Source organism: Gossypium arboreum, chromosome 13 (assembly GCF_025698485.1).
Source record: "Gossypium arboreum isolate Shixiya-1 chromosome 13, ASM2569848v2, whole genome shotgun sequence".
In the NCBI taxonomy this organism is placed as follows: domain Eukaryota; kingdom Viridiplantae; phylum Streptophyta; class Magnoliopsida; order Malvales; family Malvaceae; genus Gossypium; species Gossypium arboreum.
The window spans coordinates 120506663-120518414 of NC_069082.1; the positions used below are offsets into that span (position 1 = coordinate 120506663).

Consider the following 11752-nt stretch of genomic DNA (forward strand, 5'->3'; position numbering starts at 1 on the left):
TTATACATGGATGAGGGTAGTAAGGTACCTTTAATTTTAGGGTGGCCCTTTTTAGCAACTGCTAGAACTATAATTGATGTTGGCACGGGTGAGTTAGTACTCCGTATAGGTGATGATTCGATTACTCTTCAAGCTCGTGATTTTGTTAGAACATCTAGTGATCGAGATGATTTTGAATCTTCTATTAATGTTAGTGATTATGTGGCTCAACTTCTTTACAAGAAACCCCTCAAAAAAATGTAATGGAGCCATGTTCCAGTCAATATGATAGAAACATAACGATTTACGATAAACGAATGTTACAAATCGATGAACTAGATGAATGGCGGACACATGTTAAGGAGAAACCGAAAAAGCACGATGAAGAGCCGAAACGACGCCATGATCAGCACATGAATGGAACGAACCAATTTAAGGCTGGGGTTCCACGAATTGCCCCTTCAGAGCTTGATACAAATAAATCAAACTCATTTACGGTACTGAAAGTCTTCCCATACGGTACAGTCGAGGTAACTCATTCTGAATTTGTCACATTTAAGGTAAACAATACTGGACTTAAACCTTATCTTGGTAGAATTATTGATAGCGAGAAAGAGGAGCCTCGGCGCTACGAACTACCGTGACCACGCGTGCATAAGGTAAGTCGAGTTTAGACTTTAATTAAGCGCTTCCCGGGAGCTAAACTAAGTGTTTAACTTTTGTTAATTTTTTTAATTCCATTGTTTGCTTATTTAATATCTTAAAAAAAGTGTTTTCTGACACACACGACTTGGACACAGGGTGTATGGAACACACAGCCCGGACACTTGGGCTTGTCCTAGGCTGTATGCATAAATGAGCAATCGACAGTGAGTTACACGACTTGGTAACATAGCCATGTGACCCAGACGGCTTGGACACACAGGCGTATCCTTGGTCATGTGAGTCTTGGGACTTAAGTTTTCAAAAATTTGAAGGTTACATGGCCTAAGATAGTCTACACGGCCTGGAGACATGGTCTTATGGCACACACGGCCTGGAGAAACAGCCGTGTGGCACCCACGGCTTGGACACATGGGAGTGTCTTAAGCCATGTGAAACCTGGAACTAATTTTTTTCAATTTTAAATCAAGTTAGAGGTTACACGGGCAAGGCATATAGGCGTGTGAGAGATACGACTAGGCCATATGGGCGTATAGGATTCCATACGGGCGTGGGAAAAGTGAAGGAAGTCACACACGGTTTGGACACATGGCCGTGTATGCCACACGACCTGGGCACACTGGCGTGTCCGAGGCCGTATGAAAATTGGGCTTAATTTTTAATCGCACACGGGCTGAAAACACCCCACACGATCGTGTGGCCCAAACCCTAAAATTTCTTCTTCAATTTGTCTTTTTCTTTTTCCCCAAACAAGCTACCCCCTTCCCCCCCCCCCATCACTCACCTCCTCTCCCATCTCCCTATAATTGACCAACCCCACCCCTTCCCACGCACAACCCCCGATCATAACTCCAGCCACCGTCCTCCGTTGGTCTTACCCTTTTCTTTATTTTATGTTATGTTATTATTATTTGTTATATTTTATATATATATATATATATGTTTTGATCTATTTTCTTATTTATTTTTATTTTTATTTGTTCTTAGATTTTAATTTTATTTTAATTCTATTATTTTTAGTATTTTTACTATTATTCTAACTATTACATTTAGTTTTGTTGGTATCATTGAGTTTATTTTTTTCTTTTTCGTTTTATTTTTATTTTTATTTTAGCTTTATTTTTGTTTTTGTTTTAGTTTTTTATTTTTGTTTTCTTAGACTTATTTCATTTATTATCTTTTGAACTATGTTTTTATTTTTATTTTTATGGTTGTTTCTAATTGAGTTGTAGCCTATTACTCTTCTTCACTATTTGTGTTTATTTTCTTATTAGATTACTCGGAATCATGCACTACCTACAATTCCACTTTTCACCATTCTGGCAATTTCATCTAATATTTGGGGCAGTTTTAGTTTTCTCCCTATCTTATGATATTCTGCTTATACTGTGATTATATCTATTTGTACATTGAGGATAGTGTACATCTTAAGTATGGGGAGGTTATTTATAAAATTATTAGAAAATACCTGAATTATGTCTTTTATTTAAGTAATTTTCTCATACTTCCATTAGAATGAATTTTTTTTTATTTGAAATTTTTGTTGATGTGTTTTAGATTAATTTGTAGATATTTTTGTATTGGTTGATTTAAACTTAAAGGTATGAGAGAATTAAGCATGATAAGTTATTTTTCAGAAATTAAAGATTTTTAGGTTGTTTCCCTAAATTGAAGTATTATCTAGAAGTTTGAGATTTGCGAGATTGACATCAAAAACCATGATTTTTGTGAGATTTTAAGCCTTTAGAGCATACATTTTTCTTGCTCATTTTATTACTGGTTATGAGTGGGTCAACCTGATTTGTTATTCTAGAACTTGCTTCGATTATACATGTCGAGACTACACCTTTGGTTTGATATACTGAGATGATAAAGGCACTTAGGTTTTAACCCATTTATCCCATAAAAAGCCTACCTTTCTAATTAACCCTTAGTGAACCCCGTTGAGCCTAACACACCGTCTCTTGATTTGCCCATTTATGTTAACCCATAACTCATTTTTTGTTCATTGAAATTTTTTTCCCGTTTTATTGACTCATTTTTTGTCGAGATTTGATTTGGTTAGTTGCTTAACTATGCTCTTCTGCTTGATTTGCTGAACTATTTCTGATTGTTTCAAAAAAAAAGGAAAAAAACAAAAAAATATTGATTATTATTTAGTTCTATGTTAATTGAGTTTGAACAGTTAAATTAATATTTTGAGAAAAAATCTCATTTTTATTCTTGAATAATTCTTGATTCATACTTGTTTTTAATTCAACTTTTGTTTATTTTTTCTAGTTTGGTAATGTATCAATTCGATCTCGATTATAATCAAATTTTCTGGCCTTTCTCCACACCCTTAACCTAAGCCCCATTACAACCTCTTAAAGACCTTTTGATTAGTGTATCATCCTATTTTATAGTGGTGGAGATTTGACTTTTATGCAAGCCTATTGTAATAACCTTTCTTGTTTGAGTATTGAGTGCTTATTTGTGAATCTTAAACACTTTGAGTGATTTGAGTGAATCTTTAGTGAGGATGACAATTCTTGTCAATTTTGAATTAAAGGTAATTACTTAGCTAAGGGGAGACACCTATGTTTCCGTGTTTAAAAATGTTATCTTGGATTGTTTGAAATTTTAGTGCTCTTTTAGTTGAATTGTCAAAGCATGATTATTTGTAAATTATTGTGAGATATTATTGATGGGAATTGCAAGTTGAGAAATATTAATTTTAATGTGAGTTGAGGATTTTTCTTGAGAACAAGCAAATGCTTAAGTGTGGGGATATTTGATAAACTATAAAAGTAACATATTCTAATCCTATTCTTAATACATTTTTGGATGATTAATTATGCAAATTAGTGAATTTGATGCTCCTAATCCTTTAAATTCATGTTTCTATACTTAGGAGAGCATTTGGGAGCGAAAGGAGCAAAAAAAAAAGAAGCCAAAATCAAACAAATAGATCTGTTTTCAGGAGCCACACGGCCTGGGCATTTCCATACGGCCTGGGCACACACCCGTGAGAGCCACACAGGCTGGACACGCGCCTATGTGCCAGCCCGTGTCGATTTCACATTCTACTTCCCAAATACACGAAGAAACCTAATTTTTAGGCTTTTTGAGCATTCTAAAGTCTATAAATACCCATTAGAAGAAGACATAAGGGAGCAATTAGACAGGATCGAAGAAAACACTCGAAAAACACAATTGGAATCAACTCGGAAGCAGATCTCCATCAAGATTGAAAATCTCCTTTTAATTTCTTCCGAAGTTTTATTGAGTTTCTTTATGTTTTGTGGTTTTTCTGACTTTGAGATGTTTTTATTCAGGATTATGAACTAATCCTCTAAATACTTAGAGGAAATGAAAACTATGATGAATCCTATTATTTAATTTTTGTTTTACGCGATAAATACTTTATTCTTGTTCTCAATTATGTATGCTTATTTCTTGTTTTAATATTTTTGGGATATTAATTCATGTTTAATGTGCTTATTTCAGTGGAGAAAAAGCCTCTATTTAAGAGTAGATCTAGTATAATTGAGTGAAGTTGCATGCAACCCTAGAAATAAGACGACATAAATATATTGGATTAGACCCAAATATAATAGGGGAATCCATAGATCAAGTTAATGTGATGATAGGGGTTTTAATTAGAAAGAGATTTTAATTAATCAACCTAGAGTTAGTTGTTCTTACTCTCGAAAGAGATATTAATATAATTTAGGGATTTCTACGGATCAAGACACAAGTGAATAAATCGTTTAATTCAGATTCATAATAATAGGTGAAGTCTAGGTGGATTCTTTCCTGGGTATTGTCTATCTCATTGGTTAATATTCATTATTTCTTTGATTCATTCTCTGTTGCATTCTTAGTTAAACTAGTTTAGTAATTTTAGATTAAAACACAATCACTCCAATTTGTCGGCTAAATAACATGAAAACAGTAATTCTAGTACTTTTATTTCTTGTGGGTATGATATTCTCTACTCACCATAGCTATACTATTATTCGATAGGTCTGCTTGTCTTTGTTGTATTTTTAGTTAGTTTAGTGATCATCACCAGATGTTGAAAAACATGGAAATGTTGTGTCAATTAAACAAGTACTTGAGGGAAGATGTTATCATTCTCAAAGGAGAAAAAGAAAAGCTTGAAATTGTGGTAAAAAAAAAGATGATGTTATCGCTAATCTTAAGAAGGCTAACGCAATGCTTGATGAAACTATCAAAGTAAATGATGAGTTGATTACCAAAATAGATGCAACTTTGAAAGAAAATGAGCAAGAGTTAAGTGATGCCAAAGCTATTATCAAATTTATAGAAGGCAAAGTGAAAATATCTTAGTTGTTGGGAGATCCGAACTTGGTCGTATTGGACTTGGTAAGAAACCTATAACTCTTACGATTTCTATTAAAATGGGTTCTTCTTATCTCGAGACAGATAAAAGGAAAATCAAAAGCTTGTTTGTTATCATTATAGAAAGAGTAGACATATTAGCTTTTATTGTCACAAGTTAATGAATGATTGAAGGAAATGCAAATCACGTTGCAACAATTAATAGAGCAATACCTAGATAGCAACGCAAAGGTAACAAAGAAAGAATAAACTTCGTATGCCATTATTATGGGAAATAAGGGCACATCAAACCCCATTGTTTTAAGATGATGCGAGATTAGCGGGAGTTTAACTCGATTGCTAAAACAATGAATGGAACAAAGAGACCACAACATAGACAGACTCGGGTGAGGAAAAATTGAGCACATTTAAGTAAGGAAGATCAATATTTGATTGATGCTCATGTGAAGTATGAAGTTGCAACATATGGAGATCTTATTGAAGATATATTAAGTATTAAACAAACTTCTAGATTTCATGGAAAAAGTGTTTGTTGTTCCACAAGTTACAACCCATCTTGTTGATAAGGTAGGATTCGATCTCATCCCCTCTAAACAACATAATGGAAGTCGATAGGAGATGGATAAAGTAAGCGGAAGTAATGATGCTAATTTGATAATTTTGTCTACTTTGATTTTGTTTATGGTTAATTTATTATGAATGCTACATTTCACTTTGTCAAAGGGAGAGATGATTGTTCGTTTTTTAAAATGATGATGTTTATATGTTATTGTTTATTTATGACCTTTGTGCATGCTTAATTGGTTATGTGATGCACAATCATATTGATAGGGGGAGTGTTTGATCAAGTATGGTTTTAACTCTTAAAGGAAGACATATTCTAATTTCCTAGCTATGTGCTTGTTTCTATTGTTGGCTAATTATTTGCAGCAAAGTTTTTTCAAAAATGCCAATGGGATATTGTTGGGAAAGCTGTTGTTGTTTCTTCCATGTCCTATTATAACAAAATTGTTTCTCTACTTAGGCCATTGACTTAGGCCTTGGATATGTTACGTTTAGGCTAAGTTCAATGCACTTGAACTTAACATGTTTGACAAAACATGAAACATGGTTTGATTAGGATTTTAAAGACTCCCAATCGAATTGCTTGAGGTGATTGGATAAGCATGAAAGTCTTATTGTATCTTAAGAGAGTTTTGGAGCTATTAGAAGACAAATTATGAAGATTTTTATTTGATAAATATTTGGGATAATTAATGGGATAATTTCAAATTTTAAATAGGAGTTTAAAGCTTATCAAAACTCTATTGGATGAACTCTTGTATCAACTTATAAATAGGCTACTTGTGGCGTCACTTAGAGAGCAGCTTTTGAAGTGTCTTTGTCAACGATTTTGTTGTGCTTTCTTGTGGTTATTTTATGACACTCTTTTAGGTATTGAAGAGTTTATTGATTGTATTGTAAAGTATTTGGGTGAGTGATTTGTGACAATTGGGGTCAATATTAAGACTACAATTATGTCTTTGTGAAAGGTATATTGGACTTTAGCCAATAGGTAATCCAGACGATGGTTGAATAATAAAATCATTAACTAGATGAGACTCTGTAGACGTAAAATTGTTGTGTCTGAACTGTGTTTACAAAGATCAATTGTGTCGATTCTTTTTTACTCTTATTTTTTTACATTACCTATTTTCGTTCTAGTTGTCAAGAGAACGAACATTAAGCAAAGTTAATTTATCATATTTGTAGACTAATTGTTTTTAAAAATTTTTAACAATTCTCAATCAATATGCTTATGTATTCAAGTTGATGTAAAAATTTGCTAAAAACATATGCTCATTATCTTACAAAGGAACCCAAATTCTTGGAAAATAAGTGGAATCTTTCTAACTCAGATTTGGGTATATATCTAACACGATCATGCTTAATTTTCTGTAAGTTATGTAAGTTTGGATTGATATCATACCATCGTACTCATTCAAATATTTATGAGATGTAAATAGTTTAAGAAAAGGAATAAAATGTTGTCACTGACCGAATTCGATTTTGCATGTCTATATATATTATCACCAAGATCTAGTCTGCAATGACTTTGGACACTAGGATTAACAACAGTTAGGGTCTAATATGGTGGCTTAAGCTTAGTAGAAAAACTGAAAAAGGGGGCTTTTCCATTACATTCCATAGACTTGCAAAGCATTTGGGCTCAACTACCTATCCTAGTAGCTAAAATTCAAGTTGCTTCTTTAATTGGTGGTGTGGTTCAATTCAATTAAGGTTGAATTTGATATTTTTTAGACAAGGAAAACAATAATATGGAAAGGGGACAATTCAAATAGAACGTGTTAAAGTCTATGTAAAACGAAGTATTAAGAATACGTAATACCTTAAGTAGGGTTGTGACACAAGAAACTAATATAAACATGAGTTTAAGAATCTAGAAAGATTTAAATATCATTATAAAAGAAGGGGAAAAAAATAAAGAAGTAGATTTGTTAAGTAGCTCAACCTAAACTTGCTGGCTAACAGAGTTGTTAGATGTTAGAGTATAGAATACGTTAGTTTGTTAATAACCTGTTATACAGACTGGCATATTGTTAGTAGAGTGGTTAGCAGCAGTTGGTCACACACGAGTATGTAAATCCTATTCTTGTACTGATCCAAGCAAGTTAATAATACAAGAATATTCAGTGCATTCTTTTTCTCTCTCAAATTGTTCTCTGTTATTCATCTTAATACAGTTACTAACATTAGAGAATCGAGAAATGAAAAATATTTGCATGGAGTTTCAGAGAAAACAGTTAATTAATTCCTAAGATGACTAGATTTTATGATTTGACAAAAGGCTTTTATAAGGTTCCAAGTTTGGACACTGTGCCATAAGCAGCCTTATGCAGAAAAAATAATCTTTCTACACCAAAGATACCAACTGTCCTATGGTTGCAGCAGCCAGCAGGTATTATATATTCAAATTATTTAGTATGGGTCCTTCAATGTGGTCAAGTTCAAAGTAGTAGTTAACCTGAACCACTTCTTTTTATAAATATTTTTGTTGATTTACCTTCCACATAATCAAAGCATTCATGACTCATGAGAATCCTTCAATAAATCAAGTTTCTTCATATTTAACTAACGAAAACATGTTTTGCGTCAAGAAATGACAATTTTTTTTTCTATTTCAAATGGTTGCAGATACTAAGATTTGAAATCCAAATGTAAGAAATGCCACCTCAACAAGTTTCTTTTCTCGTACATGTCCCTAGCTCTAGCCATGAAATTTTGGAACTCTTCTTAGAACAGGATTTGAATAAACATGCAGAAAACTGGTGCATTAAATGGGGATTAGTTTCATATTTAGAAACTTAATATCAGTACTAAAGTTGGTTAAACAATCGCTGGTAACCATTTCAAACAGAGGCACACTTTGGGGAATGGGCTTCGATGTAGCCAAAAGTCTTTCGTTTCTTGCCAGTTGCCACGTAAAAAAGACTAGCTAGCCAAAACTTGGGATCATTAGGCATAATTTTCTCAAAGCTTTTAATTAAAGTGTGAACGTCAATCTTGGATGTTTTCAATCCCTTTGTCAGAATATTTTATCCGTTGTTTAGTGTCATTTTCGACTACCAATCTTTTAATATTCTTTTATTTGATAAATTTGTGCAAAAAATCTATGTATTTTCTTTGATCAAACGTTGACGGCTTATGAATGGAACTCCAAGTAATTTACGGGAAATTTGGCTTCAATCGGTAAAGCTTTATCATTAACTAATATGAGAAAGGATTATATGAAACAGTGACGTCACGTTATCTATATTCCTTTCCAATAGTTTTATGCCACATTAGTATTTTTATCTTAAATTTCAAGATTTTATCCTGAATTTCAATATTTTAATTTGAATTTGATTTTTTTCAGGATAAAATCCTGAAGACATAAAACTATTAGAAAGAGATACAGATAACGTGACGTCACTGTTTCATACAATCAGATAACTTTCTTAAAGAAAACGCTGACTGTGGAACTCAATGAGAGCTCCTACATACTCTTAAACCTCTATAAATTGGAATGATTTTGGTCTTATTTTATTACTAAAAATCATCAGCTTTACATACAAGTTACATAGGTTTTTGGGGGTTAAAACAAGTTAAATAGGTATTTACTCTTTTTAATAAGAAATTAGAATTAACTTCTAGAATTAGAAAAAAAAAACTAAAAAGGAAAATATAATTGAGAATTTTTTTTAATTGAATAAAATATTTACTAAGAATTGATTATTTTATAAAACAAGATTATTTATCTTCCTTTTCATATTTGATCTTTGTGACTTACCCCATCATACACGCTGTCTTGTTTAATTAATAAGATTCGATTTTATGATTATTACCACCATAACCACGACGTAACTTAGAACGTAGTTGCAAATTATCATGGTCAATGCTATCAAATCTGGTAGAAGACATCTTCCCTGCATCCGAATGCTTTTTTATGATCAAAGGAAAAAAAGAAAGCACTAAGACTATCATAAACTTATTGCATTTCTGCTTCATGAATAATGTTATCTGTATGTTAATTGATTGAGTTCTAAGTAAAATTTGATGGAACCTTTGCAGCATAAATAGTAAAGAAATACATGAATATTGATAATCTTCATTGAAATAAACAGAAAAAAAACGGCCACCCACATAAACAAAAAAGTCTTGTATTCTTAATTTTTACGTAAAAAGAAATACATGAACATTGATTATCTTCATTGAAATAAACAGGAAAAAAAAATGCCAACCACAGAAACAAAAAAGTCTGGTATTGCCAACCATAGAAACAAAAAAGTCTTGAATTCGTAATTATTAGTTCTTAATCAAGGAATTGGCACTGATAAGATTGAAAGTTGAATGAAATTTTAAGATAAACATTCAACTTGGATGGTGAAAAGTAAGGGAGATGGTAGATAATTTAGAGGCATGTCATTTCTCACAGCTTCTGGAGGATTGCGTTGTTCCCATTTTTTGAGTAAAAAAAAATTTAGAGGCATGCTATTGGATAAGAAGAAAGAACCGACTTAGTCAGAGACTGGTCACTTATGCATACAGATCAATGGAATTAGTAAAATGAAACAAGATTAAATGATTAAATTTTGAATATATATATATATATATATTCTTCTTGAAAAGTCTTTGTGCACCTCCTCAGGTCTTATAAAAGATTAAGTGTCCGGTTGCTTGTCAGAGTCTTTACCTGCTACTTAAAGAAAACAATGACCAGATCTTTGGTTTCCACCTATAAATAGCTATGTCTGCCATGCAAAGTTTCTCAATCTTCTCCAAAGCAATAGCAAACAACCAGCTAAGCAATATATCATAATGAAAGGAATTCACTTCACTGTTATTGCTTTTACCCTCTTGGCTTTCGCCTGCTCATTGGCCTCGGCCTTCGATCCCAGTCCTCTCCAGGACTTTTGTGTGGCTATCAAGGACATCAAGAATGGAGGTAGGCATTCAAGACTATGTTCATACTGCCTAAGATGAAGAACATTCAGTTTAGCTTCCATGTTTTAATATAACTTTCAACATTTCTTCATTGCAGTGTTTGTGAATGGCAAATTTTGCAAAGACCCAAAGCTTGCTGTGGCAGAAGATTTCTTCTTCTCAGGCCTAAACATGCCAGGGAACACATCAAATCTAGTTGGATCAAATGTCACCAACGTCAATGTTGATCAAATACCAGGACTTAACACTCTCGGCATATCTCTTGTTCGGATCGACTATGCCCCTTACGGTCTTAACCCTCCTCACACTCACCCTCGTGGGACCGAAATACTAGTCGTTGTTGAAGGCACACTTTACGTTGGTTTCGTTACATCAAACCCAGACAACCGTCTCTTCACTAAAATCCTAAACCCTGGAGATGTTTTTGTCTTCCCTATCGGTTTGATTCATTTTCAGTTCAACATAGGGAAAACTGAGGCTGTTGCATTTGCAGGTCTGAGCAGCCAAAATGCTGGGGTTATCACCATTGCTAATGCAGTGTTTGGCTCAAGCCCACCGATCAACCCAGATGTTCTGACCAAGGCCTTCCAGTTGGACAAGAATGTGGTCCAATATCTCCAATCCCGGTTCTGGTCGGACTAACCTCTCCTTTAAGAACCAAATCAAAACCCCAGAAGTTTGATTGCTTGTTTGAAATAATGATTCCATGCAATTTCTTATTGAAGTCATAGTATTCTACTAAGTATCATGCAATAAACAACTGGTCTATTATGTACCTCTACAGTCTCCGGATTTGGGATATAAAATCAGAATATGTAATGCTCTGGGATTTAAATACGATCAGCCACTAATACATATACATATAGCATTGTATTTGGATCGTAGTAGCCTTAACAAGTAATCTCCCTTGCTTATGTTCCGTACGACTTGAACACCTATGTACATGTTAAGGTAAACTTGATAAGATGTTGCGAAATCTCTTCAAACTCGATTACGATGAAACAACAAATCGATGAAGAAATGGCTTGAAATTTACTCCTTGGGATTTTTTTTTAAAGTAATCCAAGTTCATCTGTATTTAAAATAATATATCTCGAACTCAATTCAAGTATATGAAATTAAAGAAATAAATACAAGTGAATGCATTAGCTATGCAAGAGATTTAACCAGATAGGCGCTGCCTTTAACCTTGTGGCCTTGTGGAATAGTAGGAGTTTTAAGTACGAGAAGATAGATGTAAGAGAGTTTTATTTTTATTAAAGTCATTTGTATAAGATGA

General features: G+C 33.2%; 1 protein-coding gene across 1 annotated transcript; it reads left to right on the plus strand.

Moving 5' to 3' along the window:
• The first annotated feature begins 10230 nt into the window (after positions 1-10230).
• On the plus strand, positions 10231-11308 carry LOC108462947 (germin-like protein subfamily 1 member 13). The gene is made up of 2 exons (XM_017762863.2): positions 10231-10474; positions 10571-11308. The coding sequence occupies exons 1-2, from the start codon at positions 10348-10350 to the stop codon at positions 11113-11115; spliced, it is 672 nt and encodes a 223-aa protein (XP_017618352.1). The 5' UTR covers positions 10231-10347; the 3' UTR covers positions 11116-11308.
• The last annotated feature ends 444 nt before the right edge of the window (positions 11309-11752 follow it).

Excerpts from the sequence above, each read along its gene's own strand:
- LOC108462947 (XM_017762863.2), top strand. The coding sequence starts at position 10,348 with ATGAAAGGAATTCACTTCACTGTTATTGCTTTTACCCTCTTGGCTTTC. Across the intron at positions 10,475-10,570 it reads CAAGGACATCAAGAATGGAG|TGTTTGTGAATGGCAAATTT; the intron begins GTAGGCATTCAA and ends TCTTCATTGCAG.